Below are 22710 nucleotides of genomic sequence, written 5' to 3' on the forward strand. Positions count from 1 at the left end.
TCTACTCTTGGCACCAATCTAGCGTTGATCTCTACAGTGACATTTCAGCAGCTCTCCTCTCTCCCGAGCCCTCTGCAGTGTTCTGAAGAGTGGGAGAAGGAGGATTTGTCCCTGCTGGGCGCGTATCTGTCGGAAAAGCCAGCTAGGACGTGTCGCAGTGAACCGACCGGCTGTAGCAGGCGTTTCTGTTCATGGGAATGGTTGTTGTTTTTTGTTTTCCTCCAGGTGGAAATTACGCTCCAGGACGTCAATGACAACCCACCTGTTTTCCCAAACGACCTTCTTGACGTGACCGTCGAGGAGAACGTCAGCGACGGCTTCAAGATAATGCAGCTGACAGCCACAGACGCAGATGAGGTAAAGTCTCCCAGGATTGGCCTTTTTTTTATATTCTGTCAGTTCCTTGTTTGAATACAGCTCTGGGAGATACGTTCCCCCTGTCTCCTTTACAAGAGATACCATCGTTATCTCTGTGTTACCAACAAAATGGGTTTTCTGATGTATATTATGACTAGTGTGTAAAGACGACCAGGGCTTAAGGGTGCATGGGTGGCGTACTTACATGTACAGCGCCCAACCTCCTAAATACATTCCAGTGCTCTTATCTGCGTGTATTGACCTCAAATCTGGAAATGAGCTGATGTGATCCTCTGTTAGGGGATTTTCAAAGAGACAAAAGAAAGTGGCTGCAGGAAGAATTAATTTTTTTCTTCTGATACCCGTCATTATTTTTCTGTCCAAGTCATGCGCTCTGCATTTCTCCTACCAAGTATTTGACCACAGCTTGAAGTTCTCTTGAAGCAGTCTGAGAACTTTTGCTTTCTCTCTCTCTCTCTCTCTCTCACACACACACACACACACACACACACACGGTCCCCAGTGATCGTGAGTTTTGACGTTACCTAAGAGGGGCCACGAGTGTCACAAAGCCCTGAGGAGAACGGCTAAAGATTGTCTCCTCACACCGGGCAGATTGTCCCTCCGCGGCCTCTGTAGTTCACATTACATCATTGGCTTCGCCCTCGATTAGAAAAAGGCTCCATCTTTCACAGCTTAGGCAGGATGTGGACATAAAATCCAGCTCTGAGCGAAAATCAGGCCCTCCCAGCATCTCCAAGGCCTGCGGTTACTCAGCCCTGCCAATGAGACAAGGGAACTGAATGGAAAGAACTGGGGCCATTGTGAGGAGGGATTAGTGTGTGAGAGAATATGGACTCATACTTAACGTTAACTTATGAGGCCACACGTTTTTATTGCACAGCTGTTACCTCACCAACCTTGCCAGTTAGAATGTGAGACAAATCATGCACAATCCATTTCTGGAATGGTCATTGTAATTCAGAATATAGCATTGACTGTAAATCCTAGATTTAGGTCAATATTTTGACTAATAGAGCATTTTAAGGGCATCATTTGAGTACATTGTTTTGGACTCAAGTGAACTTGACCTCAGAGCTCTAATCTTGAAGGATGTGATATATGGTATCGACTTGGACGGACGGTTGAGTGAGTTTCTTTCTCACTTTTTCCTCATAGTCAAAATCAAAGGGGAAGAAGGACTTGAGCTGTGTTTCAGAAGTATCGAATAGCTTCCTTCCCTTGCTTCCTCTCCTCTCGACCACTGATCCAAAAGTATCTTCAGGGAAAAGCCATATGATGAAACCTATCCGGTGCTTTTACCTATTATGGGTCATGCAGACAATTATAGAATGGAAAAGTTTAGAGTATTGGGACGCAGCCTCAGACGAAGTAGTTGTACTCAGCTATGATCATTAAACGAACTTCGATACAATATGGAATTACTATGGCGAAAGAGATGTTTATCCAGAACTTAAAGACAGAAATGAATAGGTCACTAAATAGTAGGAACATAACATTTCGGTTCCAGCTATTTCGGTCCAGATAGGGCCGGCCAATTTCTGCCCACATCCTAACGCAGGAAACTTAAGTTGCCCTGACACTAAGCGTACGGAACGCATTCGGGCCCGATTCAGAAAGCCACATGTGTGATCCACGGAGGCGTAGCCAAGCGCAGCAAGCTGTTGGCCAGCTGACTGGCTGATTTCAGACATCATAATGATCCCATCCAATTTAACAGTGCTACATGTGGGATTCATGTGTGAGCGTATTAAAATGCTGTTTCTACGCATCCGTTTTTTGCTACACCCATTTCCACCCTGGGTTGCATTCAGTTTGGGAAAAAAAATATGAGAGCTTTGCTCGCTCCCATAGTGGAGGCCTCTCTAGGAGAAGAAAAGAGAAAAAAAATGCACTTTTTGTCTTTTTGGAGAGAACATTCTCGTTTTATTAGCATTCTGACATAGTGGAAAAATATGCAGGTACCAGGAGCGAGCTTAACTAAGAAAAGTATCTAGAACAATGGGTGCTAAAGAAGCAAAACAACAACGGAACAGCCAAAAAGACTGCTGAAAATACAAACGAGTGTGACTGAAGTGGGTTGCTACGAGACACAGTTACTGTGGCCTTGTATGATGCACCCCAAATTTAAATACGAAGACTCATTTTCTAAAACAACAGTTTCAGAGTACATCGTTATGCTATATGTACATCATTAGATTGATGCCTTGTAAATAGGGGCATTAGTACACATCACCTCTCAACACGTTACTGTGAGTCAGACTTTTAACACCTGTGTTGTGGCTGGCTCAAACGGCCTAGTCGTGTTTCAGGAAGCTCAGTCTCCCGACAGCTCTATGAGCCTCTCACCTCCCCCTGAGCTGCTGCTGCTGAAACGTATCTGCTAAATGAGTTTCCTTGTGCCCAAGTCTGGCCCGGAACTCTGCTCTTTAATTGGTTGGTCCCCCCCCCCCCACCCTTTCGTCCCACTGTGCCTTGTAAACTAGTCAAAGTGTTTACTAGGGAAGGTCAGGGGAACGGTCAGTGTCAGGGGGAGACGATGAACTCTCTACTCCTTTCCCTCTCCTCCTCTTTTCCCCTGTCCTCCTCTCTCTCCTTTTTAATCCTATCGGATAATTAATTGGCAGACAAAGGGTGTCGGGTTCCGTTTTGCAGCCCAGGTGGCTGATGGGAATCCCAGATCCAGCGTTCTGATTGAAAGGCCTGTTTAGATAAAAAAATATAAAAAAATAAACACACTCTCTGGGTCTGAGGATGGGCTCTCTGGAAATGAATCTAACTCACAATTATGGGGGTTTTGTCCTTGGTAAACTAGTAATTAACTATAACTACTTACTAAATGGGAGATATGAGAAGTGGTGGAACTTCTTTTTATTGTATATTGGCAAGATCAAAAGTACACATGAAATTAAAAATGCTTTTAGCTTTTGACCAGTCGAAACTAAAGACCTCTGTTGAAAAGCAGTAGCTTTTGAAGTGGACCTTTCCCCCCCCCCCCCCCCCTCACTTAGCATCAGACATCAGGAGATAGTTGTCCGCTCTGGTATTGTCCTCAGCACAAACCTAAATGTCAAGATCTGTCACCGCTGTTATTGAGTTTTCATATCGCGTTCGGTCCTCTACTCCAATTGCAAAGGACCGCTATGGCTTTCACATGTGTACTGGGTTGTACTTGTCTAAAGTATCAAGGGATCTATTAGTTGCATTTATAGAAGAACTCTATAGCCCCAGAGTTCAAAGAGTAAGGCCCCAAGAGAATACTGCCATTCAGCTCCTGTGAGTTTTCACCAGTATGACCATTGTATTCTGAGGGGAGCTTGCTAAGTGGAAGCATTTGCGTAAACTACAATGTTATAGTGTTTATATATACATCATTGAGATGTATAGTATTATAATGTCTACTCTGCATTTATCCTTAGAATAAAGTATTTGATTCAAGTGTGAAAGCAAGTAGTGGGTGGTTGTGAACATGAATTTCACTCTCACTAAGAGTAGTAGTATGATGTCCCTCTCCCTTTGGGGTTGAACGACTAACCCTATGTTAATCATGTCTCACGTTAAAACCTCATAATATGGGGCCGGCAGGTAGCCTAGTGGTTAGAGTGTTGGACTAGTAACCGATATCATAAGGTGAATGCACCAATTTGTAAGTCGCTATGGATGAGAGCGTCTGCTAAATGACGTAAATGTAAATGTAAATGTTGCAAGATTGAATCCCCGAGCTGACAAGGTAAAAATCTGTTGCTCTTCCCCTGAACAAGGCAGTTAACCCACTGTTCCTAGGCCATCATAGGAAATAATAATTCACGTTTGTATTTCTTCAGGGTCCTAATGCGCTGGTGACCTACACCATTATCAGCGGTGCTGATGACAGTTTCCGGATCGACCCGGAATCGGGAGACCTGATTGCCACCAAGAGGCTGGACCGGGAACGTCGCTCCAAGTATTCCCTGCTGGTTCGAGCTGACGATGGGAAGCAATCCTCGGATATGAAGCTGAACATCACCATCAGTGACGTCAACGATCACACGCCGAAATTCTCCCGTGGAACTTACTCTTTCGACATTCCCGAGGATATGGCGCCAGGTAAAAGGCTTACTGTCACATGGCGTTGCTTGTAACTACCAGGTTATTTCATGCTTACTCAAATTGTGAAAGGTCCCAAATGAATTTCTGCAAAATGTTATGCCATTCCTCTTGAATGCGGTGTATCTGTTTCTAAAAGGCTTTTAATGCAGGGCATTTTCTAGTTAGCTAGGTCAACAGGGAATCAAAATGTGGCACTTTGAAGTATGAAATATGTATTTTTTTCAATATGGCAGTTGAAAGGGTTGGTTGGCAAACGTGAGGGAATCCCAATCCAGCAATTCAAAAAGCCTCTCAAATCCTCACTGTCTGACTGACTGCGTATTGACTTGTCAGGCTCCATCGTGGCGGCGATCCTGGCCAGTGACTTGGACTCGGGGGTGAACGGTGAGATCACGTACTCCCTGGAGGACGACGATGGGTACAAGACCTTCCTGCTCAACCCCGTCACGGGGGTCTTCAACGTCACGAGGCCCCTGGACTACGAATCCCAGCAGTACTACATCCTGACCGTGAGGGCCCAGGATGGCGGTGGTCAGGCCAGCACGGTTAGGGTCTACTTCAACGTCCTGGACGTCAATGACAACCCGCCCGTCTTCAACACCACCGCTTACAGTACCTCGGTCACCGAGAGCCTCCCCCCTGGCTCCAGTATCATCACTGTAGGGGCCAGTGATGAAGATGATGGTATGTTTGTACTTTGTGTCAGTTGCTAATGTCCACAAGTGGGTAATTTGTCACAGCAATGACGTAAATGGATGGTTCACTGAAAACACTATAAAAGCCTGGCCTTGAGGAACCCGCATTCGAGACAATCATGCCTCTTTTGGAAGTCAACATTCTAACAGGCATATATGCTATCAGAAAAATTATCCTTTGGTGGTGTTTATGAAGGTCTTAGGTAACATTGGACTACGAAAATACAATTACTTCAAAGAACATAACAGTATTTTCAATAGATACTGTAGGTTATATGGAAAACTAAAAACACCACAATTCAAAAGTTGAATCCATCACAAAGAAAACATTAGCATTTCATTTTGGCAGGTCTTAAAGGGGCAGTGCAGTCAAAAACGTGATTCCCCCCTTTTTTAGGATGATATTTCCTCTCTATGAGGTTGAAATAACACTCTGAAATTGTGAAAATTATGATAATGCCCTTTTAGTGTAAGAGCTTTTTGGAGAAAAAATGCCTTGGAATTTCATCCTGTTCAGGTGGAATGGAGTTTTTGTCCCACAGCAAAAAACACAATCTGATCTGATTATTCTGCATAGAGGTCCTATAAAATGACTGATTATTATCATTCCTACTTCTATGTTTTTCTTACCATTGACCAGTCATCTTTTATTTTCATGTGTTTCTTGCTTTGAAGGGGTAAGGGGGATATGCTCTAGAGTCTAGACAATTCTATCTGGGCTGTATATGTAAATATATTTACAATTGTATCAACACGCCCACACGATCAAACTGAGTATTTCAATGGCTAAGGAAGCTTGGGGAAATAAATGATAAAAAATATATTTGTTATTTTCATGAACAGTTATGATTTAAACATACAAAGACTGCATGGGGGCTTTGAGAACCATGGAAATAAGACATTTCAAAAGAACAGAATAGCATATTTTAAAGTGGCATTCAGCAGTTAAAACAATAATAAAGCATTCTAGCAAAAAAAAACAGGGGGATGGGGCTGGAGAAATGTAAACACTCTCAAATTCAAAGACTGTGGATGCAAGGTCTGACCATCCATGATATCAAAATTATGTTGTTAGGCTATACAGTGTTTGTTTACATTAACTTTTTTTTTTTTTTACGAACATTGGAGTAAAACAAGCTTATATTTTGTGTTCTGATGGGGTACGACAGTTGATATCAGCTCATGAGGCATTTATATGTTATAGTCTTCAAGAATCAATGGGCACAAAAACTAATTTATAAGTCCAAAAATAGATGTAGCAACTGCTGACTGCCCCTTTAAGTTGTATTATATTACTAGTATTTTCTGACGCATGCTCATGTGTGGAGCGCATGGAACAGCGGTAATTCTTGGAGGTGATATTCTGAAATAGAGCTCACCTCTTGAATTTTGACAGTTGACAAAGGTAAGTGGTTTAGGAATTGCAGAATCTGCTCTTATACTATACACGATTTGACTCTGTAGGAGGATTTGAAAAAGTATATTTGTGGTGCTCTGTTTTCTGCCACTGTGTCAATTCCAAGCAGTGCCCATCTCTTCATATACAATTTGACAATTGATAATATCATTTTATTTATTTATTTCACTTTGTTTATTCAGGGCGGCCCAATTGAGACCAGGGTCTCTTTGTCAATAGTGTCCTGAGAACAAACAATTGACAAATTGTCACCCATCAGACTATTGTCAATGTATTATTGGGCTCTATTCCAGCCACATCGCGGATGTTCAGTGTTACAGCGTGATGATTGAAATTTAAAGGCAATGTTTCTGCTTTAGCGGAGAATGCATTCACGATAAACACTGCATGTGGGCGGCAGGTAGCCTAGTGGTTAGAGCGTTGGACTAGTAACCGAAAGGTTGCAAGATCAAATCCCCAAGCTGACAAGGTAAAAATATGTCGTTCTGCCCTAGAACAAGGCAGTTAACCCACTGTTTCTAGGCCCTAGGCCCTGTTCTTAACTGACTTGCCTAGTTATATAAAGGTAAAAAATTCAAATATGTCAACTCAATCTGAAATTCCCTTAAAATTTCAATCGAGGAATCTATAACTCTTTGGCTATACAGATTGAATAGAGCCTCTGTTCTTTGTGCTTACTATTATTATATATGTGAAATAGGTGTCGATATAGTTTAGGTTTAGTTTTGATGGGCCATCAGCTGTGCAGGCGTACTGCCGTTGAATGACTGGTGTTGAATGAGGGGCAGAAAAAAATGACACGTCCTCTAAAAACGGCATGATATTAAGATTCTAACAATGACAGTGTGTTATATAGACTTATTTATGAAAAGTCAACGACGGAGGGGAGCATGACTTTAAAAATGGCAGAGTAATTCAAAATGTAAATGAGTTTTGTGTCCACAACCGATGGCCTCGGCTTTTGTAATGTTCACATGGTTCTCCAGCATGTTGGTCATTGTAGCTGTGTTACGATTGCTGATGCAATTTCATCCACTCTAGGGGGAAATATATAAACCACAATTGCATATACTATGTAAGGCCCGTAACTCTTTTTGTGTGACATCAACACCTGTAATGATAATGCTGTAATGATAAGGCAGTTCACTAAACAAAATATTAGCCATACATTTATTTAACATTTTTTATTTCCTGTCACATTAGAATCACATTGTGAAATATGTTTCAGTAGGCCTATAATCAAGTGGCTTGAGGTATTCGTCCATTTCAGGTGGTTACGGTTAGGCTGCTTCATGCTATTATAACAGCCCTACCGTCCCTCTCCGACTGCAATTACCGCTCCAACCAGACCAGGCCTAATGTGGTTACTGTAACCCACATTCCTGAGGCAGAAGTCTGTCTTGTTTCTCCCAAAGTCAGGCTTCCTCTATTCCACTGTCCACTCGCTCTCATTGACCCTCACTTTTGATAGTCAGTGTTTTCTCAATGTTCTCTCTGTGTTATCAGCACCACTAAATGTCATTGTTAGCACTTCCTGAAGTTCCTCAATCGTTGACCCCTGTAGACGTGGTTGTAAACTGGGGATGGAAGTAGACTTGGCCTTTTGATAAGGGATTGCTTGTGTACAGTAAACTCAGCTGGAGTGTGGGAAGGTGCCAGGTCGCTCTCCACATGAATACCCCAATGACTTGAATTACAGCCGCTCAATTTAAGTTCAGTTTTCCCGGCTCCAGGGGAGGACTGAGGATTAGACTAGATTTCAAGGTCTGATAGTTTGCATTTGTGCAGTTACTGTAGTTAATGATGTAATTGAAATGAATGTTTCGATTGTGAGGAAAATCCGAAATTATAGAATGCGGCCTTTCAGTAAAGGAGATGATTTTAAGTTGCTGTGCTGTGTCTCATGCTGCATAAAAAAAGCATTGTCTGTTTGGAGGAAGAAAGTGCAAGGCTGCTGAGCTGCAGTTGTTTGTGTGAAGACAATTTGTGGAAATGCATGTCGATAGCAATTATAAACTGGGTGGTTCGAGCCCTGAGTGCTGGTTGGCTGACAGCCGTGGTAGATCAGGCCTCATAGCATGGGTATGCCAAAATATTTTTACTGCTCAAATTACGTTGGTTACCAGTTTATAATAGCAATAAGGCACCTCGGGGGTTTGTGATATATGGCCAATATACCACGGCTAAGGGCTGTATGCAGGCACTCCATGTTGCGTCGTGCTTAAGAACAGTCCCTTAGCCGTGGTATATTGGCCATATACCACACCTCCTCATGCATTATTGCTTAAATATACAATTCTAATTCAGACACACAGTATGTAACAGTCATATCTAAGCAACCCAATATCAGTAGATGCCATTCAAAATGATCTACAATCGATTTGTTCTAGGAACAGCGCAGTATATCACGTGACATGTTCTTGGGGCTATTTTAAAATAATCTAGTCCTACCTTTTCCAGATGAATACTTTATCTTGAAACATAAGGGTCCATTATACTGTAACGACCCCCCTTCTATCAAAATCAAACTGAAGCAAGCACACAAAGCTTCTTCAGAACTTCACATTTTCTAGTACAAGGAACTACCTCAAGATCACTGACTCAAAATCGATTGCTGTTGCTTGTCTTCCAGGTCCAAATGCCCAGCTGCTCTACACCATTGCATCAGGAGATCCTCAGGGCCAGTTTGATGTCACCAAAGCGGGGGTACTCCAGACCAGAAAGGCCTTGGACCGGGAGGTCCAGTCCTTCTACAACCTGGTGGTTACTGTCCACGACCTGGCCCCTGCCCCCATGACCCGCTACACCAGCACGGCCCAGGTGTCCATCATCCTGCTTGACGTCAACGACTGCCCGCCAACCTTCACCTCCCAGAAGAGGACCTATATCCAGGAGAATACTCCGGTCGACACGGTGGTCTTCACAGCCCACGCCATTGATGCAGACAGCGGGCCCAACAGCTACGTGGAGTACTCCCTGAAAGGCCCCTTTGGGAATACGTTCAGCATAGGAACTATCGATGGAGACGTGAGGCTGGTGGGCGAACTGGACCGGGAAGAGATGTCGAATTATACGCTGACGGTGGTGGCCACGGATAAAGGCGAGCCGCCGCTGTCTTCAGCCATGGATGTGACAATGCTGGTGCTGGACGTTAACGATAATACGCCCAGTTTCTCGCAGAACATCTACGACATTGAGATCGAGGAGAACATGCTGACGGGCACCGACGTCATCCAGGTGTTTGCCAGCGACGCTGATGATGGAACCAACGGGCAGATCCGCTTCTCCATTGCTGGGGGCAACACGAACTCAGATTTCCGGATTGATTCTGTCACCGGGGTGATCTCAGTGGCCAAGCAGCTGGACCGCGAGACCCAGTCGTCTTATTCGTTGGTGGTCCAGGCGGCCGACCGCGGAAGCAGCCCAAGGGTGGACCGCTCCACGGTCAACATCGTGCTGTTGGATATGAACGACTGCCCGCCGGTGTTCGAGCTCTCTCCTTACTCTGTGAGCGTTCAGGAGAACGTGGGGACTCTCCCCAGGAACATACTACAGGTCAGTGTGGTCTTTCACTTTCAGTCAACCATTCTAAACGGTTATGGTCAAACATTATTAACATTTCTGGACTGGACTTTTGAGCCGTAAACAAAGCACTAATTGATATGCCAGGCCTAAGACCTTAAGCCATTAGCTCGTTTAACTACATTTGTAGGAATATTAACTCAATAACTATGTGTATGGTATCCATTTACAAAAACATCAAGCATGGTGGTCCTGTTTTTGGGAATTAAATAAATGATATATGATACCAATCAGTTTTCTTGTTTCACTCTTTTTAGATAAAAAAATAATTGCCTAAGAAAATATCATTGGTATATGAAATTGTACAGAATTAACCTGTTGGACCCATTACGATCTAAAAACCAAATTGAACTAAATGAGTTCTCGAAACAACCTGTCTCCACTTCAGTGAGCAGCCACAAAAATGAAGTGTAGTTTGCCTGTATTCTGTACAGTACCTACGAGGAAATGAGACTGCAGCTATGTGGGAACAGCTCCAGCGGGGAGGGTCGCCACCCAAGAACACATCCCTGTGCCAACCTGGCTGTGGCCCTCTATCTGTGCCCCGGCAGGCAGCGCCCATACTGCGCTGGCACTCACTAATGAGTCCTTTCAGTCTCAAGATTTATACCTAACCTCGCAGCAATAGGAGAGGGGGTTGTGAAAGACCAATATCAGATTTGAATGGTACCATTTTTCAGGCAATATTAGGTATTGTCATATTTTTTTGAATCTCTGAAATAGTTTCTATTTTTACTCTAGGTTATGGCGAGGGATGATGACCTGGGTTCCAATGGCCAGCTGAATTACATGCTGAGCGGTGGGAACGAGGAAGGAGCCTTTAGTCTGTCGTCCAATGGTCAGCTGATCCTCACCCACACCCTGGACCGCGAGGCGCAGGGAAAATACACCCTCGTCATCACGGCAACCGACTCAGGTAAGAACACAGCAGAGAAACCTGTGAGGGGCGGTCAAAGTAAAATCATTGTGAAATGTTTCTAGTAACAAGACAACATGAAGATGGATAGCGACTGCAATGTTTTATTACGTCTCATTGGTGTTCTCCTGTGCAAATGCATACCATATTCAACATGTTAGTGTCTATCATCTCCTTGAAAAGGGAGCATATATCTGGCGAAGGAAGAGCGCTACTCTTTAGGATGCGTCTGTGTTGCATCACATGGTCATAGAGCAAAATATCCTGACATAGAACACCTATCTGAACAGACTGGATTTCACACTCGAAGCTACGCATCGTTTATTTTTGAGTAAATTCATCTAAACATGCATTCTTTCAGGCTTTTTATGACGCCGAGTGAACAAAACATTAGGAACGCCTACTCTTTCCATGACATAAACTGACCAGGAGAATCCAGGTGAAAGTTATGACCCCTTATTGATGACGCTTGTTTAATTGACTTCAATCGGTGTAGATGGAGGTGACAGGTCAAAGAAGGATTTTTAAGCCTTGAGACAATTGTATATGTGCCAATCAGAGGGTGAATGGGCAAGACAAAAGATTTAAGTGCCTTTGAACGGGGTATGGTAGTAGGTGCCAGGTGCACCGGTTTGTGTCAAGAACTGCAACGCTGCTGGGTTTTTCACATTTGACAGTTTCCTGTGTGTATCAAGAAATGGTCCACCACCCAAAGGACATCCAGCCAACTTGACACAACTGTGGGAAGCATTGGAGTCAACATGGGCCAGCATCCCTGTGGAATGCTTTCGACACCTTGTAGAGTCCATGCGCCGGCGAAATGAGTCTGTTCTGAGGGCAAAAGGACGGGGGTATGATCCTAATGTTTGGTATACTCAGTGTATATCCTGCATTTGATAGAATAGGGCCCTTCTCTGTTTGTTGATGGAGCTTGTTTTATCCAGATAAGTCAGGTTGTCATTCCATAGAGGTCAGTAAATGTGCAGTTAAGTGGGTACATGCGTATCCTTGTTGGAGCCAAATCACATGGTATGGTTAGTTAAGCATATGTTTCTTTGGGCTACTCTGGGATGGTCGTCATGGTCAGAGGGTGGTTCTGTTTCATTCCTGGACTGACCATGTGACCAGCAGTAATGCTGGGTATTTTTTGACTTGGTGTAGACTTTGGTGAGAAATTAAAGTTGAGGTTCACTCTCTGTACTCCGTGATAATGTGTGTGTATTGGGATATTGGATTATAATCGGGGCTTTCCTGATTGCAAGGTCTCAAATATATATGGTGTCAGACCTGGGTGTCATCTTGCCCTCGTGGTTGTTTTGGAAGTGCAAAGGGCTTAAAAGCACAATCTGTACCTTTCATCTCCAGTCAAAATGGTCAAAGTCACGAAATGTAACACAACCTTGCTGATTTTGTTTGATTTGTGACTTACTCTCAAATTCAGAGACATTGAATACTATGATTCCATTATAGACAATTCTAAACGAATTATGACAATTATTGTGGTCCTTTTTGAATGCTCCACAAGATTCCATTACTCAACAAATCCAAAATATTTGATAGAACACTTTGGAAGTTTCCCCATGAAGAAAAAATTATGCATGAAGAGAGATTTGAGTAGAATATCAAAATATCGAAAAACCCATAATCATAGTGCAGTCTAAATTACCCTCACATTTTTGAGGCTGAGACAGGGAGGGAAATTGTTATCTCATTTACTATCTGGCAGGACATCTTTAAGTTACAGTAGATGTTGAAGACTTTATCCCATGTTATCACTGTCAAGTACAGCTCATTTTAACACTTGCATTTGAACTCTTTGTTTACTGCAAGAAAAAAAAAAGAAGAAAAAAAAGACAGTAGTTTTTTAACGTTTTTTTTTTATTGCACATTTCAGAGCTAGCTGTCTTGTCAAATCAATGATGTCTTTGGGTGACATACAGTAGGCCTAATAATTGTTGTGTAGTTGAAATATGGTTGATGTGGATCATGGAATGAATTCCACTTATTTGGAAGGGCTTGTGTTGCTGCTCTATCCTGTGGCTGCCACTGTTCCAGGGCCTGTCTGAGGGTTTCGACGAAGGTAAACTCGTTAACCAGTGGCTGAGTGGAGTTTCAGGCCTGACTCTGTTGAGTGAAATCTGTCATGAAATGGATGGAAACAAAAGAGCTCTCTGGTCCTGGTTCTCATAACGGTTCCTGGCTGGGGGAGCAGGGAGTTTGGCACGCTCCTGTCATTATTTGGAAATCTGCACTCCGGCCTGAAATGTGGCACAAATACAAGCTGCATAAAGGTGTTTTACAAGGAGGCTTGTTGAAGGGAAACTTGAAGATCAGATCCGCTTGCAGTGGAAAGTTGTTGGCATAATTTCTGAGGGAAAAGTGTGACCAAAAAAAGAGAGATAATAGAACTGTTGAGTCTCAGGCAACTGTAATAGCTATATGGGGCAAACATCTGGGATCAACTGAAGGAAAATCCGATTTGTAACCCACTGCCTACCAACATACCTGTACAAGTAATTCCCCCACATAGAAGACTGTCGGACAATAGAAAATCGTAAAAAGGAGGTACACACGTGACACGTGTACACACTACACAAAAAAAATGCACATTTTATGTATGACATGTTGGCCTTGTGTATGCATCGTGAACTGTCATAGCATTGCTTCTCACCCGCCAAAATATATTTTAGAAGGCCATATGTTTACAGTGCAGTACGTATATTAACTCTGCAGATGTTAAACATCTCCTAAAGTAATTTACATCAAACTATAGCCGTGCCGTCTGCAGGGTTTGATGCTAGCAGTTTCTAACCATTGATTCAACCTGAATGCATTATTCAGTGTTTTCAGAAAGTATTCACACCCCTTGACTTTTTCCACATTTTGTTGTTGCAAAGTGGGATTCAATGGATTTAATTGTCACTTTTTGTCAACGCTCTACACAAAATACTCTGTAATGTGAACGTGGAAGAAAAATTTGAACATTTGTAAAAAATGGATGAAAAAAAGAATGTTGGAGTCACCTCTGGCAGTGATTACAGCTGTGAGTCTTTCTGGGTAAGTCTCTAAGAGCTTTCCACACCTGGATTGTGCAACATTTGCCCAATTATTCTTTTCAAAATTCTTCAAGCTCAGTGAAATTGGTTGTTGATCATTGCCAGACAACCATTTTCAGGTCTTGCCACAGATTTAAGTCGAAACTGTAACTCGGCCACTCTGGAACATTCAGTGTCTTCTTGATAAGGAAATCCAGTGTAGATTTGGCCTTGTGTTTTAGGTTATTGTCCTTTCTGAAAGGTGAATTCATCTCCCAGTGTCTGGTGGAAAGCAGATTGAACCAGGGTTTTCTCTAGGATTTTGCCTGTGCTCAGCTCCATTCTGTTTCTTTTTATCCTGTAAAACTTCCCAGTCCTTAACAATTACAACCATACCCATAACATGATGCAGTCACCACTATGCAATGGAGAGTGGTACTCAGTAATGTGTTGAAATAGGGTTTTCCCCAAACATAACACTTTATATTCAGGACAAAAAGTTAATTGCTTTGCCACATGTTTTGAAGTATTAATGAAGTGCCTTGTTGCAGACAGGATCCATGCTTTGGAATATTTGTATTCTGTACAGGCTTCCTTTTTTTCAGTCTGTCAATTGTATTGTGGTGTAACTACAATGTTGTATTGCTACACCATCCAAAGTATAATTAATAACTTCACCATGCTCAAAGGGAAATTCAGTGTCTGTTTATTTCTTTTATTTTTTTACCGATCTACCAATAGGTGCCCTTCTTTGCAAGGCATTAGCAAACCTCCCTGGTCTTTGTGATTGAATCTGTGTTTGAAATTCACTGCTCGACTGAGGGATCTTGAAAATAATTGTATGTGAGGTATAGGTGATGATGTACCCATTCTAAAATAATGTGAATCACTATTATTGCACAGAGTCAATGCAACTTATTATGTGACTTGTTAAGCACATTTTTACTTAGTCTTGCCCATTTGTACTTAGTCTTGTCATAACAAAGGAGTTGAATACTTGTTGACTGATTCTGAATTCATTTGTAAAAATGTCCAAAAACATAATTCCACTTTGACATTATGTGGTATTGTGTTTTGTCACTGGCCTATACATCTCAATTTAATACATTTTACATTCAGGCTGTAACACAAGAAAATTTCGAAAAAGTCAAGTGGTGTGAATACTTTCTGAAGGCACTGTACATGCATTAATTTAGGCTGTCCGTCGAGCCGTGCTCCGTTATGAATGCTTAAAGCAATAATTATAATGCCCATTAGACTACTCCCTAGTTAGCTAGTTGTGCTCACCCTCATACTCAAGAATATCTCCATTGCCTTGAGGATCAAGCTGTCAGTGGGGGCAACAGTGCTGGGAGTTGGACTAGTCTAGTGCATGTGCGTGTGGTAAAACGTCCCCGGAGGAACATTGGCATGCACAACGTTTGGTCCCGTTTATTAAAGAGGCACAGTAAATCCCCCGGCCCATGCCTATGGTGGCAATTACCGTCGCATAGAGATCCCCTCTTTCACATCTCGCCATAGGGCCAAAATGTTTGTACTTTCTCCTTTTCAGGGCTAAATCACGCCTTAGTAGATAAAGGATTGTAATGACCATCCCATTTGAAGACAGGATCTTTTATGTTGTTCAATGGCTTCTCGTGAATCTCGTCTGTACATTTTCTTAGGTGTCTTAACTATGTCCAGCATAGGATTCATCCATTAGGAATGAGCGGTCTGGTCGTCTTAAAAATTATCTCCATCTTGGATTTATTTCTAGTTCTTTTTTTAAAAACGTTTTCTATTTTTTGTTGAGAAATATCTCTCACCTTTGTCCTTACCTTGCTTGACCGCATTAGTGTTTAGCTCCTTAGACTGATTTCAACAGAAAGTGAAGCTGACAAAGTCTTTAGAATGACTGATAAGTAATAGGTGTTGTAAAAGCTTAGCAGGGACCTTGCCAAATCACTGTCCAAATCTTGCCACAATAAATCTTTAATGGGACCATTTCTGAAGTCCTCAGCCATGCAGACTAGTGGCAACACAAGACGAGGCCAAATAAAACATCAGGCCCCCCCAAATGAACTTTAACAGACCTGTAACATTCTATATCAACTCTTAAAAACCAGCGCAGTAACAATGTGGAGGAGCTTTTTCCCTATGCCTCTTTTTCCAATCATGGTTTATGGTCCGCTTAACAATTTCTGGAACTTAATGTTTGTGTAAATAGCTTTCGTGTCTGATAAGAGTTTTATAGAGGTGGTGTGGGTTAAATAATTAGCGCTCCGAGGCAGCCAGGAGATCCATGTTTTAAAAACTCTGGCTCTCTGTGACCCTGAGCAGGTCTTTTCAACCGTGATCACAGTTTGTGTTACGTGGTCTAAGAAAATATCCCAATGCCCCAGGGCAGTGATTGGGAACATTGCCCTGTGTAGAGTGCCGTCATTCGGATGGGACGTTAAACGGTTGTCCTGACACTCTGTGGTCCATGGTACTTGTCGTAAGATTCTAGTGTCCTGGCTAAATTCCCAATCTGGCCCTCATACCATCATGGCCACCTAATCATCCCCAGCTTCCAATTGGCTCATTCACCCCCCCCCCCCCCCCTCTCCCCTGTAACTATTCCCCAGGTCGTTGCTGTAAATGAGAATGTGTTCTCAGTCAACTTACTGGTAAAATAAGGGTAAAATAAATAAACAGTTAATCTCAAATGAGCAATTAGCTGCCAAAATAATGCATTGGCATACAATTTATGCCAATAGGAATTAGAAATTAGTGGCATAGACAGATCTTTTTCAGTTGTTGTCACTCTTTCTTTTTTACTTTTGAAAACAACAGTCATTGTCATTTGCACTAAGATGTATTGGTATGGTTGTGTTACAATAGAATGGGGGGAACCTCTGTACGGGCCTACTGGTCGACAGCAATGTCAAAACCATTGAACAGTTCAGCAAAAACTAAACATGCTATGGTCATAACAGCACAAAAGGAAAATCCTTTCATAAACTCTTAGTATGTGTCCTGCAGAAGTAGAAAATGGCAGTTTGTCTGTGAATGGACGTTTCCTGTCTGTCTGTCTGTCTGCAAAACGCCAACCCCTATGCTTAACATATGGGGGAAATTATGTCAAACCGTTCAGACACGGCACTCCATAAATAATTGGAAAGTTCTATAACATTTTAGGTATAATTTGATGAATACTTCTGAGATTGAAATTGGGTTTTTGAAACAGGGAGTGGCATGTTCTGTTGTTTTATAGCTGGGAATAGCCTTTTATATTCTCTCGCTCATTAGCTGTGAGAAAAATCCCTGTTTACTTTGTTACGTCTGGCAAACGCAGCAGTGGGATAGCTCGCAACCTACACACACAGCCTCACCATCCCCATTCAGGCGTGTTGGAGCGGGCGCATTAAAAGGAGCTTTGTCGCAAAGCAACAGGTTCTCAGAAGGAGAAAAATGTCAATTTCGGGCGAGATGGCGGCCAATTCACTGTGAGTAATGATGTGTTTTATTTACGCTGTCCCAAAAGAACACAATCTAGCTGCAGTCCATAAAGCGTAATTAACCGTTTAGCCTTAAGCTCCCAGCTACAGATGGCTGTCTCATAAATTTACACATTCATCCATCTTCCTAAGCCAACCTGTCCGGGAACTTCCAACTTTAATGAACCCAAGAGTTTGGACAACGATGCTATTGTTCTGATGAAGTGTTCAACAATAGATCACTGGATGATATTGAAGGAAGAGATTAATCCACAGTGCCAGTAAGACACCCAAACCTATCTCTTACCACAGCTCAGACTGGCCAATCCCTGGAGGTTACAACACTTCTCAGCGTGATGCAGCCATTTCCTCCAAGTCAACCCCCTGCACAGATCTCCATGTGTGGCATATGCTCGCCCACCATCTTCAGATAGTTTAATTGTAATTACATATGTCTTTTGTACCCCCTCCAGCTCCGAAAGTATGGCCCATGCCACCTTTTCCAGGGCTAATGTGATTTGTCCAGTGGTAATGTACACTAATAAGGTGCTTATACTCAGCCATATGTTTATGCGAGACATTGCTTACAGGGGAGGACTTATGGCCGGCTTACAAGGAAAACTGTCTGTGTGTGTTTAAGACCGAGCAGGCTGAGCAGATGGAACACAGCACTTCCAGTGAGTCTTCAGAGCTTGTTATTTTGGACGCTGACACTTAGGGTTATTTAGGGTTCTCCCATTCGCTCATTTGACCCCACCAATAACAAACCTTTAAGGAGCCCAGGCTCAAATGGAATAATTGCATATTAAGGAGGAACTGAACATTGTTCTTCTCATGACCACTAGGTATAATTTAGAAATATCAGATAGACAGTTATGTTTTGGTCTCAGCTGCCCACATTTTGTCATTGAACAAGCCTAGGGGAGTATGCGTTACGCTAAATGGTATTGCTTTTTTTGATTGAATTAAAGGGGTGAGGAATCCTCATACTGCGTTAGTGCTTAAGGTATTTAGCTGAGGTGTTTTGTTTCTGAGTGTGAAATGGGCCGTAATGACACAATGTCTCTATCTTTTGTTTTTTTTCTCCCGTACTGTAATGGCATCTACAAGGTTATCTGAATATCATCAGTCTGAATTCTTCCGTTGGAAAATAAAAAGTTAACTGTGGAGACGGGTCTCTCGTCAGGACTTAGCTTGGGTTCATCGTGTCTCAACACTATTGCAGAGCTTGCTAACTCCACTACGAGTCTCAGGGGGCAATCTTTGTCTTGGAAACACGGTACCACGAGATGAAATATTTTCTTTACTGATTGAAAGAGCACATTTCTTGGGTCCAAACACCATTTCCTCATGTTGTAATCTTCAAGACATATTTTGATTAAATATATACACTTTGAGCCAGTCAGCGCTTGCTGGCAAAACATTTTGTAATCACAGCAAAGTCCCCCATGTAACATATACAATGTATCGCTGTGTTGTTGATATGTCCCAGTGTGAGGTAAATACTGATGTATACAAGCGTAATCATCAGGACAGTGGCACATCGGGTCAGAGGAGTTTGTTTTCCTACACAACCTAAGATTAACCCCTATAGAAGATTATGCTAACGAGTCAAACTCGATTCAAATAGAGCAGAAGTGGTGTCAGATGGCTCTATCTGGTACCTTATCAGGCACCTTTCCAGCTGCTCAAGTGTACCCATGGTTCCTGAAGCTCCATTTCAGCCGTGTTTTAATTTCTTTTACATTTTTTTAGTAAAGACATTTTTTGGGATCATGTCTACCGAAACAGTGTGTTCCTCTAAATATGCACCATGTGATAGATTTTCAAGCCTTTTTTCCAGTGGATGTAATGAAGTTAGGGCCTGCCCTGGGGTATCACCGGAGATGGCAGGAAAAAACATGTTGCGGTTTCATACTAACTCGTAAATAGTGTCAAATACACAGAACTGCTGGTGCAGCAGGAAGAAAGAGCTTTCTGGGAACACGTTTTGCCTATGGAAACAATACTTTTTAACCACAATGCATGGCAGCACAACCGGTTCTGCAGACGTCCCAGTGATACTTTCCACCAGCTTTCTTTCCATGGAACAATGATTGCATTTGTCATATATCGGTGGGCGAGACAAGGTTTGCTTGCAGCCAAACCTACTGTATGTCTAGCTCTGCCATGTCTCCCCTGCCTCCAGCCATACAAGTGGTCACAAGTGGTGGTAACGTTCGCCATACAAGTCAGCTACAAAAGAAATCATTGACCTTTACACGCTAATGGAGGGAGATTGCCAGATTCCAGTGCAGGCTGTTTGGATGAGATGCTGATATTTTCAACTACAAAAATGTTGGGGTGAAAGAGCTTTCCTTTAAAACTGCATTACCTTCTCGTTGTTTTATTCGGCAGTCACAGTCAAACTAATGGAGTCCAATTATTAACTTGTCTTGTTACCAAATATGGGTGAGAATTAGGAACTTAAAGTATGGGTGTGGTTGATATCTATGGTCTCTTCTGTCACATAAGCATTCATGGAACGTTTCCTCCTAACCAAAACTATGCATAATCACCATTATTTGCGTACATGTGCATACCGGCTAAGATATTGTATTCCGTGATGACTGAATCTGTGAGCCCACAGAATGTAACAAGAGAGATTTAGAACTATGTACACATTTTGACAGCAGATCCGAGAAACAGCTGCTCTTGTTATGTGATCGCGATGATCCCCGGGAGGTTAAGAAGCAGACTCTGGAGAGAGTAGGATGGTGTGAGACTGATCCACACAGAAAGATGTGGAAAATGCCTTGTTTGAACCCTGGCTGTCAACAAGGGTGAGTTCAGTGCAGTGTCAGGGTCAGAGAGAGGAGTGTTTCATGGGGTTTAAGGCTGGGGGGTGGGCTTCCTTCAGGCTTACCCACAGATTAGCTGGGGTAACAGAGTCTGTCCCTAGCGCCCAGCCCCTGATGAGCTGGGCGCTTGGAATGGGGTCAAGGGTCACACAAGTGCAACGGCTGCTTCGGTTCTCCGGTGGCGGGGCGGCAGGCCGAGTCTTTCTTCTCTCCTGAGCGAGTAAACAAGTTGTGACTTCACATCCTACCAAAAAAGTGAAACGTTTGGACGGAGGCCAAAAGTATCCCACCTAAAAACAAAAACACGCTGCTCCAACCCCATTGGCTTCCGTTTTTTCCAAAAGGGGAACAATGCGATTGCACTGCAGTGGCTACACTCTGACCATCAGGGGCCAATTCTATGTGCTGAGAAAACATGCACCCACCTTGGCTTCGGAGAACACTGTGTATTTCAACTTAACATGTCTGCATTGAACTTCTTCTCGATAAGTTAAACAGATATCCATGCTTCACTGTGTTAATGACTCGGAGACAAAGCCAATTGGCTTTCGGTCGAGGAGCTGCAGACCAGAACATCCTTAGCCGGCAACATTGCAGGGCCCTCGCAAGTTGTCTGTCAGAGCTTTCCTGATAACAGTGGCTCAGCGTTCGCTACCTTAAACTGATACAGATACTATCTGACATGGAATGCTGCTTAATAACCTCCTTGATTAAGAGGATCAGTTATAGAGTGGCGGCCATTTAATCTGCTTCAATCAATCAGTCAATCAAATTGTATTTGTCACATGCTATGTAAACAACAGGTGTTGACTAACAGTGAAATGCTTACTTATGGGTCTTTTTCCAACAATTGGAGTTGGAAATAAAGATGAAAAAAATACCAAATACAAATTTAAATAGTGACACGAGGAATAAATACACAGTGATTTAATGAATAACAATAACGAGTAAAACTAATATGGTTATATACAGGGAGTACCAGTACCGAGTTGATGTGCAGGAGATCAAGGTAATTGAGGCAACTATGTACATATAGGTAGGGGTAAAGTGACTAGGCCACAGGATAGATAATAGACTGAGCTGTAGCAGCAACGTGTGTGTGTGTGTGTGTGTGTGTGTGTGTGTGTGTGTGTGTGTGTGTGTGTGTGTGTGTGTGTGTGTGTGTGTGTGTGTGTGTGTGTGTGTGTGTGTGTGTGTGTGTGTGTAGCGTCAGTGTGCATGCATGCACATGTTATCTGTGTGGGCTTATGTAGTGTATTTTGAGGTGTCAGTGTATGTGTGGGTGGAGTCCAATGTATGAGAGTTAGTTCAAAAAAGGGTCAATGCAGGTAGTCCGGTTAGCCATTTGATTAGCTATTTAGCAGCCTTGTTTAGCAGTCTTAAGGCTTGGCGTTGGAAGCTGTTCAGGGTCATGATGGTTCAGGGCCTGGTGCGTTGGTACCACTTGCCGTGCGGTAGCAGAGAGAACAGTCTATGGCTTGGGTGGCTGGAGTCTTTGAAAACAATTTTGGGCCTGGTATAGAGGTCCTGAATGGCAGGGAGCTCGGCCCCAGTGATTTACCGGGCCGTACTCACCACCCTCTGCTTCCATAACAACCCGCGAAAATGAAATGATGACTCATTCCTGTTAATCTCATCACGTTGTATAGCTGATGACACTGAGCATAAAGACAGACGTGTAAATCACATTGCACCACTACTAAGCAGTTTGCTGACTCATATGTTTTGATACTGGTGCCACTGGTTATGTAATTTAATGAGGACAATCCAACTTAATGATATTTATAGTATTCAGTGTTCCATGCATTTCATTTGGGCCTTGGGGGGGTTCTTAAAAAATGTATTGCCTTTGAATGAGCGAATATGTAAACAAAGGCTGCCTTATTTTATACTTTGAAACACCTTCCTTGAAATGATGCACCGTATGATCGTAAATTACCTTGTCATATGTTCCTTTCAAAGTCTCAGGCCTATAGTTGGTAATAAATACAAAATTGTGAAAATGTTTTACTTTTCTGAAGGGACAACAACGGATGACTCATCTTTGTAATGACTCACCAGTATGAAGATTAGAGCTTGTGGTTTCTGAGCCCGGTATTTTGGGGTAAAACCTGTTTACTTTTTCCCCTGTGTATGTATAATTTATTTTGTGCTGGAATGCATTTTTTTGTTTGGGGCGTTGAACTATTTTAAGTGTGTTTGTGCTAACTGCTGTGCTAATCATTTCAGCTGGATGCATTAAGGATTTAGTTAAATCTGCAGGAATGAAATGCAAGTTCTGTCTTTGGAATTATTTGGAA

General features: G+C 42.6%; 1 protein-coding gene across 1 annotated transcript in view; it reads left to right on the forward strand.

Annotated features, from left to right (window-relative positions):
* LOC106611628 (protocadherin Fat 4) overlaps window positions 1-22710 on the forward strand; it is a 101118-nt gene that overhangs the window by 57266 nt on the left and 21142 nt on the right. Inside the window, exons 2-6 of the mRNA XM_014212033.3 lie at window positions 226-357; window positions 4203-4464; window positions 4801-5151; window positions 9212-10134; window positions 10903-11077. Of these exons, the coding sequence (XP_014067508.3) occupies window positions 226-357; window positions 4203-4464; window positions 4801-5151; window positions 9212-10134; window positions 10903-11077 (1843 nt within the window). The remainder of the gene's footprint in view (window positions 1-225; window positions 358-4202; window positions 4465-4800; window positions 5152-9211; window positions 10135-10902; window positions 11078-22710) is intronic.

The sequence above is a fragment of the Salmo salar genome, chromosome 09 (genome assembly GCF_965601325.2).
Source record: "Salmo salar chromosome 09, fSalSal1, whole genome shotgun sequence".
Classification (NCBI taxonomy): Eukaryota; Metazoa; Chordata; class Actinopteri; order Salmoniformes; family Salmonidae; genus Salmo; species Salmo salar.